The following is a 23,857-nucleotide window of genomic DNA, read 5'->3' on the forward strand; positions in this document are numbered from 1 at the left end:
TTGGCCAAAAACTCACGAGTTCTGAGGCACAAATTTTGCAGCAACGCGGTGCATCTTCAACTTTTCGGTTAAAATCTCGTAACAAGATCCAACTGATATCCCACACTCTTCAGCAAGCTCCCCTGACAGTCAGACGTCGATTTGCCCGCACCAGGGTGTTGATTTTGTCGATGTGTGGGTCGTCAGTTGACGTGGAAGGACATCCAGGACGTTCATCATCTTCAATGGACTGTCGACCATCCTTAAAACGTTCATGCCACTTGAAACATGCCGTATGCTTCATAGCAACATCACCGTAAGCCATGTTAAGCATAGCAAAAGTTTCAGTCACAGATTCTCCAAGTTTAACACACAATTTCACAGCAAATCGTTGCTCCTTCAGGTCATTCATTCTGAAATCCGCCAAACGAAAAAATCGCACTTCACTTAAAACCACATAGCTAATACACAAATGAAGATATCTTTTGTTATCTTCAAGTTAACAAAACTGGTATATACCAGTTGAGAACATCCAACACTGGTACTTGGTTGACACTAGCCCAAGTGGACCAGCAGATTGACCCAAGAGGGGCCACCCCAAAGCTGCCCATCTACAGAAACTCAAGGCCAAAGTGATGTGTTAGGGATGAACCCCTAAAACCACCAGGATCCTCTCCTCCCCTTTATGGGTTGCTACTCACAGCAAACACATGGGTGGATGTTTAGATCCCAGAGGAGGTAAATTGAAAGAACAGAACCTTCTCTAGGAGGTCCCCTCACCATGTAAAGGAATCCACACCGAGGGTGCTTAACTGATAAATCATTCTTCTATACATTTTGAAACTGGAGAAGAAATTGACACAATCATACCAAGTGCAATATGATAAAATAAAATGTGATCTTAATTTTATTATTTTACTGCCCCTGATTAATGCCAATAGAAATAAGTAAATTTGACATTGTTGATGTTAAAATGTTTCAGCAATTTCATCATCAAGACTTACAATTAAGATGCAACTATTTCACAAAGTTCCAAATTTTAATCAAGTCTTCAACAAGCAATTTAAGTATGTTCATGAAGCAGATTTGCCAAGACCATGAAACTACTTGTTTCCTTGCAATTTTCTAAGAAGCCAGTTTCCATCACATAGAACACCTTATATAAAATCAACTACACAACTTCTTCCAGTTACAACACTAAAAAACACATTCATGCAGTTGGTTTCACTTATATTCATACTTGCTAGGATTTAACAATTAAATACAGCAGGCAGCAAACAATAACGTCCTGAACTAACCCTTCGTGTGCTATCAATCATTACATGTAAAAAGGTGTATAATAGATATTTCTGTTGTTTAAAACTGACTTCACAATCAATGTATACTGTGCATCCCTATAACAAAAACTATTATAAATGTTGAGCAATAGATCTCACTAGTTATGTACAAAGGAAATACGGAAAAATAAAATATAATAATGTCAAAAACAGTATGATATTAACCAGTGCTTTTCAGGGGAATCAGTGACACAGCATCATTACAATTTTCTACAGAGGTGATTGAACATTGTTCTGTTTGATCTTTACCTGTTTTTCTTCTTGGATGAGCCCTACTGCAGCAACAAGAAACATACATGTTAACTTCATGATATGGTAACCCATTTGGATCTTAGATAATAAAAGTACATAAATGTTCATATAATTATATTTAACTTATGCTTTGGTACACTGTGTGGATCTTATAACAAAAATCACATTTAAACCTACACAAATTGAAGTAATTGAAAATAAATATAGGAGATCTTTAACACTGTTGTAAAATGATGCACTTTCTTATTTAAACTAAAATTGTAACAGCCTCAACAAGTGAAGATTAACTTTTCTCATAAAAGTTCATTTAAGGACATTGCTTTATTTAACAAAAACAGATGCTCCATTCAATAAAAACTATAGAAGTATTTGGATTCTTTGTTTGATTAGACTATCTAATAAAAGCTCTTAAACTGATAATATCCTAAATATTTGGTCAAAGGTCACACAAATCTCTATGTTGATAAAGAGATGTCTACATATACCAAGACAGACATTAGCGGTCTCTATATCACCATTTTCAATTGTACGAGCAATCAGAAATAATAAAATGTTTTGTTGACTTACCTTGTACATCAGTACACTTATCCATTAGAAGCTTTTCATTGGCTTTTTGAAGGTAGTCAATGTACTCTACAGCCTTTTCTAATATTCCATTTTTACTCTATAAAGAATTTAAACTATGTTTATTTTGAAGCACAAAAATGATGGATTATAGAAGATAAATATAATTGTATATACATTGAATTGGTTTATCTTTAATTTGCAATTACATCTGAAGGACTTGTGAAACTAAGACTGAAAATAATTATTTAATTCCTTTGATTCAATTGCATATAGGGTTGTGAAATTAAGAGTCAATATTCTACAGCTCAGAATTATCCTCTACAATCTGCACACACAGTCATTAATTTTAACTTAATATATACTATAACTTATTAAAATCATCTTAAAAACCTACATATAAATTTATTATTTCATTCATTCCAATTTAAAATAATTGTGAAATTAAGATTCAATATACTACAATTCATTAGAACTACCATCAAAGGCATAAACATGTGTATTGATTTTAACTTCTCCAATCATATTTCATGAGAAAATTTTCAATTTTTCTTTTGTGGTTTATTTGCTAAGAAACTAAATGGCATGTGATGTTAAAAGTACATAAAAATTCCACCAAAAAATAAAAATAGAAAATGCTGCAATATAATTCGTAGTAAGCAAAGGTGGCCAAAAGTACCAATTTACATATCAGTTAAATATTTTATTAACAACATTATATTTTTCACTAATTATTTAAACTGGATAAGTAAAAACATAACATTTCAGGTTTGTTAATGTTCTCAACAAGATAAAAAATTGTTTTAGTCTCCAGAATCACTTCTATCTCCTTCTATAACAATTCATGGCCTCTGAGTTCTAACAGATTAAAAGCTAATTTGGACATTATAGTTGGAATCACTTTTCAAACATTTACTATGAACAAGGTCTAAGGATCTATGTGAAACATTTTCTTAGACAGTGTTAAGTTTACAATGAAACTTCTGGAAGTTATTCACTCCTGCAAACACTGACAATGTTTGTAAGTTGCAAAGTATCAGAAAAAAAGATAATATACTTTTACCTTCACAATATATATATATATCCCATTATTACACACACATAAAAATATCAACACTTTGGAAAATCCACAACAGAGAAGTAAACCATGATTAAGGAATTTGTAATATGACAGAAGTTATTGGAATCTAGTAGGAATGTTAATTTAGGATTAACTGGATCCACTTCTAAAACCAAATCATTAATATTATTACTAAAACTTCTTCAGATTTTTAAAATACACATTAACAAAAATAATGAAATTAAAAGATGTGTTTAATTAAAACATTACTAATTATCAACAAGGTATGTATTGATACATATTTAACAATCATACCAAAAATAATACCGTAATATGTGTAAAACATTTACACCACAAAATATTCTAATACATGCATAAGTACAAGGAGAGACAGCATTCTTATGCATATAGAGTGGACAATATTCCAATACTTGTACAAGAAGAAGAGGGGACAGTATTCTGATACATGTACAACAAGAAGAAAAGAGGGCAGTATTCTTATACATGCACAACATGTAGAAGAGGGGACATTATGATACATGTATAGCATGTAGAAGAGTAGACAGTATTATGACATGTACAATGTGTAGAAGAGTAGACAGTATTATGATACATGTACAACATGTAGAAGAGTGGAAAGTATTATAATAAATATACATGTAGAAGAGTGGGCAGTATTATGGTATATGTACATCATGTAGAATAATGGACAGTATTCTGGTACTTAGAGAACAATTATACTGGTCACCAGTGCTAGAACTAAATGCATTCGCTCTATGGAAGTCTAAGTGGAATTAAAATATTACAATAGAACACATTTGACAAGGCAAATTACTCTTTTCTGCTCTGTTATTACAATACAGTCTGTGATAATTTCATTTTAGAAATCGCCATTATACGCTTTTTATTGCTAAACTCACAATCCACACAGTCTAGATCTAAGCAACAATCTTTTGACAGATACAACATTTGAAGCTTGTGAAGATGCATTTTAAAATCTGTCTGACATAAAGAATTAAATTTTTGTGCATTTTTGAGCATACAAATTCTATGAACTATTTTATAGATGGTTATCAAAATTGCCCCCCCAATATTAAAAGAACAAATAAATCTTAAACATTAAAAGTATTAAGGAATTATAATTTTATCTGTTTTGAACTTTTCTACATATTCACTCAAAACTATTACTAATCATTTTTAAATAACATTTAAATGATATTCATTGAAAAAACATTTCCTTGGAAAATTATACACAGATATTACCTGAGCTAGGTATAGGGCTTAATTTTAAACTCTGAAATTTATGACTAAATAATAAATGTTGACTTTTTCATAACATTTGTCCCAGCATGGGCCAGTGGTTAGGGCACTTGACTTGTGATTTGAAGATCGAGAGTTCAAATTCCCGTCACTCCAAACACGTTCCCTCTTTCAGTCATGGGGGCATTATAATGTGATGGTCAATACCATTATTCATTGTTAAAAGAGTAGCCCAAGAGTTGGCATTGGGTGGTAAAGACTAGATGCCTTCCCTCTAGTTTTACACTGCTACATTAGAAATAGCTAGTACAGATAATACTTGTGTAGCTTTGCACAAATTTCAAAACAAACAATTCATACAATTTATTGTCTTCATTTTTATAAATTAATCAGCTTTATCATAAGATCCTTTCTGCTTGAAACATTTTCTGTTTAGCACTTCAATCAAACCTCTGTTGTACCTCAATGATGAAGAACCTTTTGCTCCATATTAAAGTTCATCAGGGCTGCATACAGGGCCTTGGTTAAAAAGTTATCTTTTATCAGTCATTAAAAGTAACTGGAATTAAATATCACTTTAATTAAGCTAATTCACACCTTAGGGCAGTATAATAGCTGCCAAACTCTGGACCATTCATTTGACTGATTACATATATAAGCTTAACTTCTGCACTTCTACCGAGTTCCTCTAAATTTAATCAAAATTGTTTCAGTTAGTTTCTCACAACAACCTGTAATACCAAGACTGATACACAATTTTGATTTATATACAAACACAGATTAAGTATTTTATACATAATGCTCACCCAAGGGTTGTTTGAAAACTGCTATCTAGAAAAAAATTAAAAACCAGAAGCAACCATATAGTTTCTCTATTTTAGTACTCATTATTCTTGATCTTTCAGCTCATTTCTCAGTCTGTCATTTAATTCAGTGGTTACAGGTATTTAAATACTTATTATAAATGATTGTACAAATAGAAGAAATCCTTATTACAGACTATAACTTTCTATGGCCTTTTTATAAATGTAAAACATTTAACATAGTATTGTAAACATATTTCATTAAATGATACAGACAATTCATGATGAAGAGAAATCCACTTGAAGTAAAAATGTATCTCATCAGGACAGCTGGTATGGTTAACACTTTTACCAAAATAAAGCAGAGAAAAAAAAAACAACAACCTGAAGATGACCTAAGAAGGTTGAAACATTGTTCCGTGCTTTATTTTGGTAAAAATGTTAATACCCATACCAGCCTTCCTGATATACAGACAATTGTCTTTTCCTTATATACAAATGACAAAGAAAACATTTACAAACTCTCTTAACTTTTATTTACAAAGTACAATATGTAATACATTTGTTCCTACAGCTAAGATTGACATTGTACAAAATACAGTGTATAACAAGTTCTTTAGTAATAATAAATATTATGCATCTCTATGAATTTTTATTGGGAAGTAATTCTTCAATAATACACTTGTTCCTACAATTAATATTAACATTTTACGAAGTAAAGAGTGCAACACACTTGTCTTTACAATGAATATTAATACTACCTGTCTCTTAGAATCTCTGTCAGGAAGTAATTCTCCAATTTTGAGAATCCAGGAATTAATTTTATCTTTACGCCTTCTTTCCACTTCATTGTGCATCCTGCGCTTGTGGAGACGTCTAATTCCATTATCATACCTGTGGCTAGAACATGAGAAGTTCAAGGTATAAACAAAATCTGTGAACTAAAAAATAACTACCTTTTTAACTTGCATACTCTAACTACAACATCAAACCTGCATGTATAATAATCCTGCAATACATATTTGGAAAGACATATGCAATTTAAGTATCAACTAACACACACAGTTTAAATAACATGGGTCACAAACATATATATGCACAAACACACACTGTAGTATAAATTACACAAAAACCAAACTTTCTCATTTCTTTGAAGCTGCAGAAAACCTCTGTTTTCAAAATAATTTATTAAAAATCTTAGTTATATGCTGCCCTTATGTTAAATAACATACTTCTATGTTTAGTTACAACTGAACCAGCTATTCACCAGTTACATGCTGAAAAACACACCAAGATTTGTCACATAAAGGCTTAAATGAACCTTTACATCAGTCACTTCAGAGCCATTCAAACGATAATACAAATTTCAGTCAGCTTAAAAATGTTAAGTTTTGTGAAACAGTTAATCTGTTTCTTGTCAAATATTTTCCAATTAATTCCTTCCTTAATGCATGCATTCATTTAAGTTGGATTTCTGTATGTTTTTGTTGTTTTTTTTGCAAGCAAAGCAGGCACAGGAAAAAATACTTGTCTAGCAGCTCAGAATAATACAAAGTCGGCATTTAACAAAGAAAGTATATCAATAAACAACTCTACAGACCTCTTTATAGTAGCAAAATTTCTTAGTAAATGACATTTTCTAACTATCTATCTCTTTTAACTTGTGTTTAGACATCTACAGTTTCTGGTTTACAGTTCTTTTTCTGTAACAGTTTGCTGTTTTGAATTTGTGTTGAGACATCCAGAGTTGTTTGTTTAAAACCTTTGTGTTGTAACAGACTACAGCTTTGAACTTTTGTTTAAATTTGTATAGTTGGTAACCCATAAACCAGGTTTTCCAAAAGTCCACATCTGTGAATATTTGTTTAGATTCTAATAGTTGGTGTTTTACTAACCAGATGAAATATTTTGTTGATATGAATCACACTAGTGGAAAAAAAAAGCATTTTTTTTATTACACTAACAGTTATGAGAAGCAAGAGCTTTTGAAAATTAAAACAAACAAATCAAATTCTGGTTATTTTTATACTGCTAAAAATCTAACAACATTCTGAATAACGAAAAACACTTTACAATGAATTATTTAACCATTAATGTAGAATTTCTGAAAACAAATGTTTCTTCCAAAATGCTAAATATCTACTTGTAATTCTTATAAATCTATACTTCTTATCCCACAAAACACATACAAAAATGTATGTTACCATTGTTGTAAGATTTTTCTTGTATTTAACTGTGAACACAATACCTGTGGCAGTTCAATGTATTTGAGAATGGGATATACTGTGTTATGAAGCTAAGCTCTCCATGTAATTTAAAATTCTTTGCATTTAGTCATTATAATTTTCGGGTACAGCTTGTAGAATACCCTACAAATGAACCAATACAAGAATCATAGTTTAATGCTACCATTAACTAAACAGGTTTTAACACATGTATATGTATATATTGCATTAATTTAAATATACATTGCTGCATAGTAATATACAACATATTTTTGATTCAACATTAAGTAGTACAAGTTTTTAAATGTATGTAATTAAGAATATTCAGAAACTTGTACATTTACTCAAAGTAATATTTCTACCAATAAAACAGTGTGGAAAACACTACCTGTACAAAAGAAAAGAAGATATAATGGTGCAATGTATTGTTGAAGCACTTAGTGATATGAATTCTGACCCATAACTCCTTAATCATTATGCTTTGTTAATAAGTACAATCATGTTAAAACTTACAAAATGGCTTAGTGTTATGGATAACATTCATACACGTCTTCATTTCTTTACTGTTTGTACTGACTGATAAGTATCATTCATACATAAAACCACATTTCTCAGCTAATAGTGTTGATGTAAATAATATTAGTATACAAACCCTCATCTTTCTGCTATTTGTGCTATTTATTACATTTACATAGAAACCCTCATTTCTCAGCTGTCTGTGCTGACTGATATAACATTCATATAGAAACCCTAATTTCTCAGCTATTTGTGCTGACTGACAACATTCATACACAAACCCTCATTTCTGTTATTTGTGATCATGTCAATCTTTTAACATAATTCATAAATATAAAATTTTACAATGAATTATAGTTCTGTAAAAATTATATGCAACTTATTAGATTTTTATTTCTGTAAAGAGTTTATAATCTTGATATTGGCTTTGATTTGGCCTTTAATTTTAAATATTTCTAATGAAGCATGTGCTAACTATCCATCACTTAATCACAACTTCTGTTGCTATCTTGTTATGAGAAAAAAAGCAACATAGATACAGCAAGGAATGTTTATTTTTAAGGATGTTGAATGGACTAACTAGAAAAGTATACATCTACAATAATAAATCAGAATTAAGTTGGAAAACACACACACACTAAAGAATAAGAAAGCTCACTTTTAAAACATTATAAAACATTTAATAGAAATTAAATTTGACTGTAGTTCAGTAAAGATAAAATAACTTTTAATTACAACATATATCACAAAACGAAATTCATAAACACAAAGTCAAATGATATTCAAAGGAATATTAAAAAGTACTCTTTAGAGAATATAATATGTATAGAAGGCTTACAATAGAAAACTGTTTCTAGCAGAATACTAGCTATAGTCCTCTCCACATGCAGTACTACTAAAAATACCCTGTTAACCATAAAGTATATATTGCATGTATATATGATATATGTTTATCAACACTGTAGGCTTTGGCATATAAGGAAATATATAGTCCTTAGCTTTCATATTGGTGGAAAGTTTTTCATCAAGGGGTTACAAGTTCTTCTAACCAATAAAAAAAAAAAGACTTAACCACTTTGAAAGTTGTGGACAAACATTATGAAAGCTGTATAAACTTTTTGCACATATTTTCTACTTATCATATGAGAAAGCTCAATAACAGTTGAAACATTTTTCTGTATTCCTAGTAACTTTCAAAACAGGCATAAATTATATACTTGCAAGTCAATTTTGGTGTAGAAATTTTGTTCTAATATAGAATTAATAAACATCATGTCTCACTTTCAAAATACTAAATAATGTCATTCAGAGATGTTTAAAACAATTCAACCATCTCTTCAGGCTTGAGAATTATTTCTGGAGGTCATACTTGTGTAAAAATCTGAATATTTAAAATAAACATTATATTTGTATCAAGTTTTAAAATGTTTAGATACTTTTAAAATGTTTAGTTGATTTTAACAATTAGCATATACATTTAATTACACTATGTAACAGCATTTTTACTTTTTCTTGTTCATGGGCAGAAAGTGTTATTTCCTATTTGTTTATGCCTAAAGTAAATGGAAAATACCTATTTTTCTCTTCACATGTTGCTTTTGCAACCTAAGTAATGAAATTTTCAAATTTACCCATTTTTCAGAATATTCCAGGTAGATTCTGTACTGAGTAGCTGGTAGAAAAGTTTCTTGAACTTACAAGAATTTTTTAGAATGTTGTAGAACTTACGAGAATTTTCAAGAATCTTTTAGGATTTTCTAAAAGTTCCCATGATGATATATATATATATATATATATATATATATATATATGCATATACAGGGACTCACTATTCACCACTTCAGTTTAGTTCTAGCTGCCTAAGTAAACAGAGATGGCATCAAGAAGCTGAAAGCATTCTCCAGACATATTCTGCTATGTATGTGGCCAATTTGAGAAGAAAAAAGTGAAAAAGTACTCTGTGACAGCATCTACGAAAATGTGTGAAGCCGACAAGGCATATTTCAGCATGCTTATCTGGGATTGAGACAAACTCTGGGCACCTCATTTTACCTACAAGCACTACAAAAAACTCTAGAAGGTAAGACAGACAAATTTTGCTTGCTTGAATAGTAAGATTTTATATTATACAAATTTTAAACCTTTTAAAATTTAAATTTGTTTTTCATTTCCAATAGCATAGAAAAAATACCACATGTAAAATATTTTGCATGAACCTCTTACACATTAGTTGTGGATGGAATAAATTTATTCTTCATAATAACAATTTCATTTTGCTCTTTTCCAAGATGATACAGAGGGGAAAACAATCATGAAGTTTGCTATTCCAAAAATTTGATGTGAACCCACTGACCACTCAAGCAATTGCAACTTCTGCATGGTGGACCCTTCCAGACATCGGGCTGGCAAGAATGCATCTACTATTGTGTAGATCGCCCCAGTGCCCCACTACCCTGCACTTCCTGTACACACTCTGCAAGAGAAAGCAGCCATCCTCAGAAGAGAGCAGCAAATCAGAGGAAGAGATAGACATTGAAGATCCAGATTATGATTTCAGAGGTGCAACTGGTAAGAGAAACCCATACTAATCCAACCAAAGAGACCTCAATGAGATTTTGGTCTAACAAAGTTGAATGCCAAGCTTTTGGCATCTAGGCACAAATAAAGAAGATCCTGGAGTGCAAAGAATTCCCTAAGAGGTTCAGTAGGAAGGAAAAAAAAGCTTGGGGCAGCTTTGTCACAGTGGTTTGAGGCTTCTTGGGCAATCACAAGGCCAAAAATCATTGGAACTGGTTGAGGCTCTGGTAAAGAACTATGACAAAATGGACTGCAATATGTCCCTAAAAGTCCATATCCTAGACGCTCTCATCTTGATAAATTCAAGGAGAACATGGGAGCATACTCAAAGGAGCAAGGCAAGTGCTTCCACCAAAATATACTGGACTTTGAACACCACTACCAAGGATCGTATAACAAAAACATGATAGCAGACTATATTTGGGAGATGATACTTGAAAGTGATTTACATTATAGTTGCAAGTCTCGAAAAACTACTCACTTCTAAACATCTTTGTTCATTTTTGTATAACTTTACAAAAACTTTACATGTATAACTTTACGTGTAAATTTTGATTCATATGTTATTTCATTTAGACCTCATGTAAATGAAAATGTGTAAATTTGCCCATTTTTACATAGAATATAGGTTAATTTCTAAATTTCATTATCCAGGTCACAAAAGCAAAGTTTGAAGGGAATAATTGTAATTTTCTGTATTTTTACAACATAAGCATTTAAGATATAACACATACTATCCATGAACAATATTTGTGTTACATAGTGTTATTAATAACCTTACCTATGTATTTCACATAAAAAATTAACACAAGTGTCCCTGGAAGGTCTGTCTCTTCAGCATACACAATTTATTTTCAAATAATTAACTGCATATTCCTGGTACTCCCTAAACCTAACAAAGTTTACCATGTTTATTGTTACAGTTGAAAATTTCTTTAGCTTTCAAACAGCTGTAGTCAAAGAAAACATTTAAAAAACATAAAAAAATTCACATATCTGTAGTTAGTTCCTAAGTCTTCTAAACTCCCCATTAGATTCATCCACATGGGGTCCATCTAGTCATTGTTTGACAAAACCATAAGTAACTATTCAAAGCACTTAAATGATTTATGATTTGCTCCATCCATTGCATTTAAGTATTACCCATAACTATACTAAAATCAATACTCCATTTATTATTGTTCAGACTACATAAAAGGGCAGTAATGGGTGCTCTTTTAATAAATTCATTAAGTGTTTGAAATTGGCTTTTTTTTACTGATAAGTGCATTGTTTAGATAACATTCTTTACCACAGAAATTAAAGTTGAAAGATTTCATTTCTTTTTTTGCAAATTATATTAAATATTATAAACTTAAAAATATCAATTTAAATTATTTTTAATAAAAACTTACTATATGCAAGAAACATTTTTTATGAATGTTGTGCATTTGCAATATGCAATCAATTACTTCATGTGTGATCAATAAATAATTCAGCCAATGAATTAGATAATTTAAGAAAACATAATAACCATATTTTTTCTGTTTTCTAACTTAGCTAACAGCAGCATGTGAAATAAGCAATATGATTTTCAATAAAATACTGCATACAAACAGGCACTAGTCAAAACTTCTCACAATACAATGTTGCAGCTAGACAAACAAATGGGTGAAGGCTAACAAGACAAACAACTTTGAAATCATTGTTTTTGCTCAGCATGATCTATACTTTTTTAAAGAAAATTTTGGACTTGATGAAAGAGTAGAGTTAAGGCAAGTCATTGTGGTTTGTTGGTTATCGATTTAACTAAAATGATATAAAAGTGAATGAAGTATTAAATGTTAGTTTGATTATCTAAAGATATATTTCAGATAGTTAGCTTTCAGCACAACAAAGAGCATTTTTCTCACACCACTGAAGATTTCTAAAATAAAGCTCCCACCCTCACACATAATGAGTACTGTGCCAGCCTGTAGTTTAATCATCACTAGACTACAGCACTTCATCAATAGCACTACATCCTACAGAAGCAGCACTAACATGAGAACCTGCACTTGAAGAAAGTCTCATTCTTTATAAAACAAAACCAACACATTGGAAGAGGGGTAAAAGGATGTGTAGAGGTAACCATGTGAAATACATTTTCAGGTATAGAAAATGTTTACTTACCTTTGCACAAAGCTAGAATCTTACATTGAGAAGAAAGTGGCAAGACCAGTATAGAAGCCAAACATCATCCTCTTTCCACTTAAATAAGCAGTTGCAGTCCATTAAAGTTCTCAAACCTACTATCACAAGAAGAGATCTTAACTGAAAACACTAGTCAGAAAGAAAAAATCCATGAAGCACGTCACTCTCTGGAGATGGAGGGGACGGTAACTCAGACAAAACTTTGATGGAAGACCGCATCCATCTCAAACATGGTAGCAGAATAAAATATATTGTCAAAAGTACATTTTGCATGATATTAAAGCATCCTACAGATCAACAGAATGTAAGATTGCTGAAAATGTCATTATATTTCACAGGCAGGCAGTTGTGAATAAGTGTGTATTGTGGCAAGAGCAATAAGTCAGGCTATTCCACAGTGAAAAACCAATGAGAATAAATAGGTAGAGAAGGAAGATATATGCATCCTGAGGATAACACAATAGCCATTCAGAAAGAACAGCCACTGACAATGGTTTGGTTCATTTTGTATTAGAATGGGGTGCACAACATTTTCAAATAACATCCACAGATACGTATGGAATTACATCAACCAAATAGGACATTCTCAAAATAGATTTCCATAACAGCTTGGGACTGAAGAAAACAACATTCTCCTGAACTCCAGCAGAGAGAAATTTGGATAGGGAGGATGCTAAAGAGGTTTTCAGACTGAACAGAAAACATTACATTTGCATAAAGTCTCCAAATGTTATACTGTGCAATGAGTTACTGCAAAATTGGAAAATAAATAATGGCCAGCTATGAAGATAGGCATGTAACTGGTGTTATTACTTGTTTTCAGTTATTCCTGTGAAGTACAGTCTGGAAGATGATATATATACACACACACACCTACTTCCAAAGCAGTCCCATATTAAACAGCATCACAATGTTGTGCACAGAGCAGAAGCAGATAGTGTAACACCTTCTGTACTCCCTGCTACATATTTATTTTGAGAATGAAAAGTCTGTCCTGTGAAGCATCACTGGTTCTATCATCTTTAGTTAATATATTTTAACACATAATAATAGTGATAACAGACCCATAAAAAGCAAACAATAGAAAAATAATTAACACTCACCTCAATAGAGCCTTTGGGAAAACTGTAGAATGGTACCTAAAAGACAACAAAACCAAGATACAGATGAAACTGCCATGTAAGGTAAGTAATGTTAACAAAATGTGTCAAGGATTGTCAAAATCTGCATCTGCAGAATCTCATCTTGGGACATTGACATTGAGAGGCTAGAAAAGACAAACACTTGATGGAAGGTTATTTGATATTGTTGACAGATATCTTTTTCAGTTGGTAGAATAAACAAGCTATATGAGTTAATTAATCCAAGTAGTGAGAGTAGAAAATGATATGTCCCAAAAATAAGATAAAATGGTCATTATTGTGTATGGAAGCAGTATAAGTGTAATAACAAACTGCACAAACAGGACATACAAGGAGAAAAAGGTTGTAATGGAAGGAAGAGTAATTGAAAAAAAACAACATCAGATCATCCTCTTACCTAGTCCAAGCTTAAGAGAGAAAGGTGTAATCCACAAGTAAAATCAGTCTCTCAATTTTCCACAGGAACAGACTGTGAAAGAAGCAGCTAAGAGAAAAATGTCTGATTGATAGTTCTTACAAGCAAGAAGTATTTAAACAAAGATAACACACAGAAAAGGAAACAACTGAAGAGTAAAGCTTAGAAAAGGTCTGTCAGAACCAGAGAAAGAAGGTAATTGACATAGTAGCCCTATAAATGGTGATAGTAGAAATGAATAATCAGCTTTTAAAAAACAAAGTAAGATAAAGAAGAGTAGGATGGCCTGACATAGGGGAATGGAGAAAAGTACAGTAGTAGTAAACCATCCATTTGCATTGATAAAGCGCAAGGGTAGATAACTAGCAAAACAAGCCAGAAAATGGGATACTCTGAGAAAAACCCTCCCTCATGCAAGAGAGCCATGAGCAGAAATCAAGACTAAAACAGCCAGAGAGATTGACTGTGAAAGAAATAGGGAAATCTGTGAAGAAGCACCTATTAGAGTCAAAAATTGTCTGTAAAAGGAGTTCACCAATACCAAGAGAGACAAACTAAAACATGACCAGAACCAAAGGTCAACTTCAAAAGCAAGTCACCTTCAAAATCTACAATGGCTAGCCCTTCTAAAGGGAGGGAATGTCAACCTGAAGCAACAATATAAAAAACAAGAGAGAGACAACACCAGGGAACTCCTGAGCCCTAGAAACCTGTTAGGATCCCTGGAATGAAAATTTTGGAAATGAAAGTAACAAGAGAACATTGCAAATAATCAACTTATCTGAAGTTTCCAACATATAAGAAACACCTTCAAGACCTTCTCTCAAAAAAAAAAAAAAAAGGTCCAGCCAGAGGTCCCTGAGTTAAGTAAGACTGAGAAATGAACACCTTAAATTAAGGCATCCCTACCAAAGAAATTCCTGAAACAAATAAATCAAGTAAATTGAGATAATGCAGAAGAAGAAATCAGGGCCAAGGTGACAAACAGATAAGAGCAAATGTCCCTTGCAAAGTTGTTGGATTTACAGTGAAGGCTCCCAGACAAAAGATGAGCAGATAAAGACAAGTAAGAGACAAATTACAAGAGGAGATCCCCAAGCTTAACAACAAGATTCGAGGTACTTATCTCAAGGAAAGAAAAAGAAGCTTGGCCTTAAAACATAGAAAAATGATCAATGCATCACTGATCCAAAAATGTATTATCACCACAAACACAAAGGTCAGGATTGGGGAGGAAACAATTACAATCAGAAGGATCATACTGCAAGGTAGCTCAAAACTCATTAAAAAAAAAAACTGAAGAAAGAGAAATGGTAATAAAATTGGCAAATGATGAAGGTAGAATTACCTGTTTATCATCAAGAAGAAAAGAAACAAACAAAGGCAGGAAATAGAGGGAACAGTTTGTTAAAACTGAAAAAAGATGAGGTAGGCTCAGTTTAAGCAACAGAGACAGGTCAATGAACCTAAAATAATATTATTACAAACAAGATAAATGAGATAATAAGGCTTAACTGTAAGTTAAAGAACAGCAGCAGTATACAAATCCCAAAATTATGAAAACAATTGAATATGAACATATTTGAAGACAAGCAGTGTCGAGAAAAGGATGCCTTTATTCTCCATGTGAAATGCTCACACTCACTTATAGGTTACAGTCTAATGATAACTACATCATAGGCTAGTGCAATTCATATTAGTACGTTTATGCACGGCAGCTCCATTCAAGGCTGTGCAAAAATCCTCTCAATAGTGGAACAAAGTAAAATCTTTTTTGTTATGCAGAGTGGTAAGCAAACATTCCTGAACATAATAGTTAAACTATTGTTTTCAACTTTAAATAGTTTGGTACTTTAACTATTGTTTTGTTTATAGCTGTACTCAATCAGGTAGCTATGAAAGCAACAATTATCTACCTTGAAATAATACAAGTTGCTATTCTCTCTTTCTAAAATCCATGCATAAAACAATGAATTGAATTACATCTTAAACCATATAGATCAAATGAAAAGAAAGCACACAAACAATTACATACTAAAATAAATAAAAAATAATTAATTTGTTTTAACCAATTATTCAAGTTTCTATTTTCTTCTTTCTATTCATTTGATTTTTTTTCCAAACCAGGGGTCAATTCAAAGAGAAAATATTCTCCTTACAAGAATATTCTTCATAAGATGTATATATAAATACTTTAAATCTTACCTTTGTTCATCATCACTGCTGCACGTAAACTGGTTAGACATTGTGAAGGATTCACGATAGTACCTCCCACATTTCAACTTCCTTTTGTGTGTCTGTTGAGTGATATCTAAAATATTACATGGATTTGCATGACCACAACCAAAGATCAGTTCCAAAAGCAAGTCACCTTCAAAATCCACAATGGCCAGTTAGATTAAACTTATGATGGAAAGATCAATTGTGACCAAAATATAATGTTACTTTTAATTCTACTTTTTGGTATAGGACATATATACCTGTCACAAGTACAAATTATCAGCTAGAAATGTCATCCACCTATAAACATTAATTCTTCATGACTGATATGTCAACCTTCCTTAAAAGAGGTGTTTGTTACAGAAACCAAAAACATGTACAACACACAGCATTTTAAATCTGACAAACTTAACAACTCTCTCATTCAATTTTTTTTTTATTTCACATGTATCGAAATGCTTATAACATGGATGATTTCATTGTACGTTATCCAATGTAAATGAATTTAATTATTATTCATAATTAAACTAGCTAAGGAAACTAAAGAAAAAGTTATGAAAGTGGTTAGAGATAGTACAAGTTATGGAAATTTGTGACCCACAAATAAAACACGAGTTAAACATTGTATCAACTGTCTTTCCAACAAGCCAGATAAGCAGTTTTGACACATGATTACACTTGATACAACTCAACTTTTTAGCATTTCATAATATTATAATGCCTGGACAAACAAACAATAAAATTAACTTTTTAATATTTAAACTGTCAGTTTTGAAGCCAAGACAAGATTTATCATTAGTGAAATGAAATATTGAGTTAACAGGTGATTTGGGGGAATGTTTAAAAATTAAGTGTTTTTAATTCAAGTTAAACATGTTCCTAAAAAGAGAAAAATAAAAGCAAGGTAGATAAAATCCAATTACTTAATTGGTTTGTATTTTGTTTGAATGGTAAGAAGCAAAATGTTAAAAGTCCAGCCAAACTGAACTCCTGTTACTAATGGACTGTGCTGTGGGTCATTACTTGGGCCTTTGCTCTTACTTATTCAAATATTGGCAAGAATATTATCAGTAATGTTTGCTAACTACATTAAACTCTTGGAAACTTCTAGTTGTTCTAAGAATTCCAAAGTATTACAGGATAACTTGCAAGTTGAACAAATACTTATCAAATGACTTTCAGCCCTATGTAGATGAGAAGGCCAGTGTATACACATCACAATCTTTTTAATTGGAATAAAATTTAATTAAACTACTTTATTATCAATATATATTAATGAACTTGACAAATTATAGTTAATAATTAGAATTTTTATATTTTCTAAGCTGTAATTTCTTATATTCAAAAGAAAATATTTAAATCAATTCTTAATTTACACCTCTCTGAATTGCAGTGATGCTCCAACTTTTCACTTATAAATTTTTTCTCTTCCTTTATAAGGACAGATTATTCAACCAAAATTTTCTCTGATTTTTATACTGGACCCATTTATTATTAATAAAAATAACATATTCTGAGCTACATAAAGTGGATGACTGTAGCCAAATCCAACAATTAATGAGGTGAGCTTGATGCATTTCCTTTGCTCAATAAGATAAAGCACAAAAAATTAATTTTGTCACAATATTATACTGCCTAATATACTTTGTTCTAAAAGGCATATTCCACAGATACATTAAGTTTTGGACAACCAACACAGTGAGAAAAAATAGACTTTATAAACCATGCATCTGAGTGTAAAATGATCCAAGGTTAAAGTGCTAAGTTTAATGTTTATGTATTTCTTATTCATTGTTATATTTATATCTCAGAAAAAGTAAAATGTAAAAATTAGATACTTATTATGTTAAATAATATAACTTAAATGCAAAAGTTTTTGTGATCTTTCTTTAGGGAACACATACAATCTCATATTGTATGATGCAAGTTCATAATATATTCTGACCTCTCTCCAGGCGATTTATAGCTTTGTTATGCCAGCTAGATACAGTTCAAAGAACACTAACATAATAAAATTAAATGAAATCAAGAAAAACAAACTGAGTTTTTGATTTTATTTCATACTTTTTCACTTTTACTGTGCTTTGATTATTTCACAAGAATTAGTGTTACAGTAGAGGAAGTAACATGTTTTCCTGAAAAAAAACCCCATAAACTATGGACACTCAATTAGAAGATTCCAGAGATTATACAAGTGAAATATGAAAACATTAAAATTGCCTTTCTTCCCAACTCGGTATGTTTCATAAATTCACATTTAAATCTTCAGTAAAAATACTTCAATTAAAAATCTTTTGTGTAGAACCTAGTTGTAATGTTTACTAAATGCTAGCCAAATTTTGTAAAGATACAATTAATACATTCAGTTATAATACATAATTGCATAATTGGTACTTTGGTTAAATTGACAGACCTGTTGCAATAGTTAACTGCAGGTATCTTGGGTTATCATAATTTGTATAATATACTTAATATCTTGGAAAATAACTAACTACTTTACAGAATATCCACAGAAAACAATCTTGGAATTATGGTGGATAAGTTACCAAAAGCAGTAACAAGTTGCTAATAGTAAAGACAGTAGAAATTTAGATATAAAGAGAGATAATTGTCTCAGTATACAAATCACTATTTAGGACTTATTGGTAATACTGCACACAGTTTTTGTCCCCTTATCCAAAAAAGGATTTTGACTTATTGGAAAGAATTCAAAGGAAGGCTACTATGATGATTTGGTTAAGATCTCAAAACTTATTTGTGAAAAAAAAAAGAGTAGAAGATAGTATTTATCAAGCTTACAAAATTCTTGTGGGAACTGCAATTTACTTGTGCTGTATTCTAAAAACATAGAAACAGGAATAAGGAACAAGTTTCAAATTTCAGAAAAATGTCAGATTCCAGACTTTTGTTTCGTAGGGTGATTGGTTTAAGAAATCTGTTTCCATAAGCAGTAGTGAAGGTCAACATTTAAAAGGATTTTAAGAGGGGAACAGAAACTTTCCTGAAAATAAAAGGTGGGTTTAATTTTTACTTTTCTCAAAGATGGCTGGCTGGATTAAAGCATAAACAGCCTTGAAAGACCAAATTGTCTCTTGTTGCCTGTAAGTTAATTCACAAACATTGTGACAAGTTTGTATATATACTACACAAAGACTATTGTCCTATAGTAATACATTCAAGTAAAATTAAAATCCTAAAGTTTAATTGTTGGACTAGTTCATGTGGTACACAAAAAGTTTTATAAATTTGGCAGTGTTTGAAGTACATTTGATAAATACAAAATAATACACTCAGAATATGGAAGTTTCAAAAATTTATTTCATTTAGGAAAAATCAAAATTTGTGGAGTGTCAGAAAAATGGAAAAATACTATTGATAGAACCCCCAGATCTTTGTGTATGAGTGCATGAAGATTGTGAAAAGAAATTAGATGGTGACATTTAAAAAGAATATTTCAGTTCAGAATTAGAGAAATTACTGTATGATCATCAGTTGTATGAAACATTTAGAATTGCATGCATTCTATTTTGGTGAAACTGTTGTAGAATATATATTTATTTACTTTAACAAGTTCATATATTGACCAGTAAAAGTATTCCGCCTTTAAAAATATTAAAGTATGTAAAGAGATTCAAAGGTTAGAATTTGTTTTCAATCAAGCAAAGAACTAGACAAGACCTGACTGTAATATTAAAATAACTTTGTAAAAACTCTTGATGAGAAGTTGATTGAATTATGCAGAGCCCACCTATGAAATGGCTGTTACTAATATTAGCCCAGCTCTTACAAACTAAGGTAGAGCAGGAGGGACAAGCTAACAAAGGTCAGGGGCCCATGATACAAAAACTATGCTACAGAGTTTGAATCTTATCATTCATTCATTACATGCACACACACTCATATCAGCACTTAGTGGACTAGTGATATATGACTAAAAGTCATAATTATTTGACATTTTAGAAGAATTTGTTATCACTTCTTTTTAAGTCAGTACTTCAATAATTTTGCAATTTGTATTGACCCTACTGCCAGTGAGTACAATGTTGAAGGAAGCCAAATCAGATGAAGAATAATGTGGAAGCTCAGGTTCTGGCTAGTTACTGAGCAAAATATTTAACTGATCCAGATTTTATCGAATAATTATTAGATAGAGTTAATTATATTTATGTTAAACTGGTTACTATGTTGGGTGACCATGATGGGCTAAACAGTCTCCTGTCACCTACTCTTTTCTTGTATTCCTATTTTGTTGACATATTTAGTTATTTGAAATAACACCACCTCAAGATGTTGTTAAATGTTACAGTACACATATATATTTTATTTATTTAATTAGAATGCTTCACTAGTTAAATAATAAACTGTGATATTTTCAATAAATCTAGTATTTTAAAGTGTCCTACAGTTTCTTGCAACACTAAAACATCAGAATTATTAATTATTACACATAAAATTTGAATAAATATTTTTTGTCTCATTCAGTCCAATTTTTACAAAACAAAAAGCTAGATTTGACTACATATATTATACCAAGTGCACAAATGTTGAAAATGGTAAAAACTATCTATATACATAATTAAACTTTCACAGAGGGCATGCCATATAATATCACACAATTTCAATATATTATTGAACATTAGATTTGAAGTGAAAATAGAAGAAAGGACACTGTAAAGTAACAACAGACCTGTTCGTCCTTCTAGACCACATTTACTAAACTGCACTGATAAAATAAAGATATATTTGACTGTATTTACTCAGTAGGTTGAAAAAGACTGCATCAAAGCGAGTCAAAATTCTTTTTCTTAGAATTGTCTTTCTAAAATTTGTATCTTCCATGATGTAGCATCTTAAAAGGTGTAAATTATGGTAATTAATTTTGAGTTATTTCAAAATGCAGTAATTTTCTTGGATTTATTTGTTTGGTTTGCACACATATATTATTTTATTTATGCTAGATCAGGCTTGTATTCATTTACACTGTTGCAACAATCACCACTTCTTTTGATTGAAATTGTAATTCCCTCTTATTTACATTGGAAATTTGGTTTAAGTAATGCATGATAATAACAAATAATTAAAGTAAAAATAAATAACCTAACATATAACTCAATAATAAACACACACACATAAACTGGTTTGTGTATATATAATAATAGCAGATTGTTGCTTACCCTGTGGTCAGTGGGATTATTATTCTAAACAATGTACTGTTTACTATCTTAAGTTCTATTTCAGAATAGTTTAGTACATTTTCATTCTTTATTTTAGAAATAATATTGGTATCAGGAAGATAGGTGCACAGCAAAGCCACTAGAAAGGTTCTACCTTGTTTAAAAATTTTAGTTGTGATACAAGAAAAATAAACTTGCATACTTATGTTTGCATATAGAACCAGAGCTTAATATATTTGAATAATTATTTGGTTCTTAAAGATACCAATAAATTCATCCTCTTGAAGAAAGCAAAACCTTAAACCTACCCTTTATGTTTTCAGCAAAATATCACTTCATGTTTTAAATTATTTTAAAGTGGTTACATGTACTACTGCTGTTAGCAAGTGAACTTTCTCAGCAAAAAATACAACTTAATTGGACCTAGCCTGTCTTTCCCAAATCTTAAAATTATAGTCCTCTTGTATTTATAATACAGCACAAAGAAATTAGAAACCTATATCCTATAAATAACACTACTGTACTTATCTTCACTTTTGAACCCTTTTTAATAAATGAATTTCCATTCTTAGAAGCAACTTCTTTGACATACAAAACTTACAGTATTTTCTAATGAAATATAAAATAATTGTTTCTAATAATGAGGGTTCACAACTGTTGAAATAATGCATTCCAATAACTGTAAATAATACAAGTTGAATATTGTATTTAATTAGCTATGCTCATTAGTAGGTATATGTGATATAGATACCGTGCCCCACTCAGAAGTTAACAAGTTAATGATTGCAAAGTTAAACGTTAAGATTGACTCCTGCCCTTAGATATATGAGAAATAAGTACAAATTTAGGCTTAAAGTAAAAACAGACTAAATTATCAAATTCTAAAAGTTAATAAACTTGAAGAATTGTTTAATTATATAACAAATTATGTTGGAATGATGGTTGTATACAGGAGTGAAACATGATATACATGATGAACTAACCAGACCTCTGTCCTTTGCTTGTTCATATCATCCTTCAAGTTACAGTTTGGGGCACAACGGTCTACGTGATTTTGTATCTTTATTTTTTCGGTTTTAGTTTCAATACTAAGAAAGGATGGACCAAATCACTTATAACGTCACTTTGTTTATTAGCGTTTCGTTTTAATAAGTACTATTACTATTCATATACAAGTGCTACTCAGAAGTTAAATTTTTAATAAATTTATAAACGAAATACTTATTTTTATCTGCACTTCAACATCTACTTCATCGAGTAAGCGAAAAGTTGTGTATTTAACTAAAACTTGCTACTACAAGCACTAGTCCTAGGCAGTATCTCTTATACCAATTCATATCAATAACATAAGACTTAAAAGTAACTGAATTTATTATGATGCGGTTAATCACACCAACTTGTTTTATAATTACGGGCTGTTTAGGTAAGGCTTAAGGAATTCCAGAAATTAATAATGATACAGTTTATAAAAAAAAAATTAAATCAGTTTAAAATATAATTATTATTTCCAGCTTACTTACGCTAACACATCTCACATTACTAACTGTTTCTACACTTTATAGTTACAAAGGCTGCTCTTCATTGTGATTATTTATATTATTGAAGAATTTAATAAAACATGATTAAATTGCAAACTTAGTATTAAACACTAAACGTATAAAATTCTTGGTAGTCGTACTAAGTTCGAAAGTTTACGAGTAAACGACGTTTGGTGACGCCACGTGTAAAATAGTGTAGCCACCTGTCTATATAGTATATTAGTTTCTTTGGTTTATTACATCTTTAATATTAAAGTGTCCCCTCCTCAGAGACTCAGCGGCAAGTTTACGGACTTATAACGCCAAAGATCGGTTTTCAAAACCCTTGGTAGGTATTGCACAGACAGCCCGTTGTGTGACTTTGTGCTTTAATAGTAATTACTACAAACAGAATCGAAATGAAAGTAAAGTGACAAATAAACAAATCACACATATTTAATGTAACTTTAGTAAAGAAATTAAGAAAATAAATAAGCACATCTTTTTTACAATGCCAAAGGTTATCAACAGCTGATAAGTTATTTGCTTTAGGCAGTTTCATATTAAAAATTCTTTGAAGTTGAAGAGTAAAAGCATCGAATTTGTCTAAATGAAATTTGTTTGTTTGTTTTTTTTATTTCTCG

At 30.9% G+C, this 23,857-nt stretch overlaps 1 protein-coding gene across 11 annotated transcripts in view; it reads right to left on the bottom strand.

Annotated features, from left to right (window-relative positions):
• The window catches only part of LOC143257579 (uncharacterized), a 36,725-nt gene extending 13,323 nt beyond the window's left edge, over positions 1 to 23,402 (bottom strand). The window contains exons 1-6 of one of the 11 annotated variants that reach the window (XM_076516474.1): positions 23,217 to 23,402; positions 22,685 to 22,784; positions 16,508 to 16,613; positions 13,849 to 13,884; positions 6,017 to 6,155; positions 2,136 to 2,232 (exon numbers count right to left, since the gene is read on the bottom strand). In XM_076516474.1, coding sequence (XP_076372589.1) covers positions 2,136 to 2,232; positions 6,017 to 6,155; positions 13,849 to 13,884; positions 16,508 to 16,548 — 313 coding nt within the window. In that variant the 5' untranslated portion in view covers positions 16,549 to 16,613; positions 22,685 to 22,784; positions 23,217 to 23,402. Of the gene's footprint in view, positions 1 to 1,481; positions 1,592 to 2,135; positions 2,235 to 6,016; positions 6,156 to 13,848; positions 13,885 to 16,507; positions 16,614 to 22,679; positions 22,785 to 23,216 lie in introns of those variants that run through there. The other 10 variants (XM_076516473.1, XM_076516475.1, XM_076516481.1 and 7 more) reach the window with 10 other exon arrangements.
• Between the last annotated feature and the right edge of the window lie 455 nt (positions 23,403 to 23,857).

This window comes from Tachypleus tridentatus, chromosome 7 (assembly GCF_004210375.1).
Source record: "Tachypleus tridentatus isolate NWPU-2018 chromosome 7, ASM421037v1, whole genome shotgun sequence".
Taxonomy (NCBI): Eukaryota; Metazoa; Arthropoda; class Merostomata; order Xiphosura; family Limulidae; genus Tachypleus; species Tachypleus tridentatus.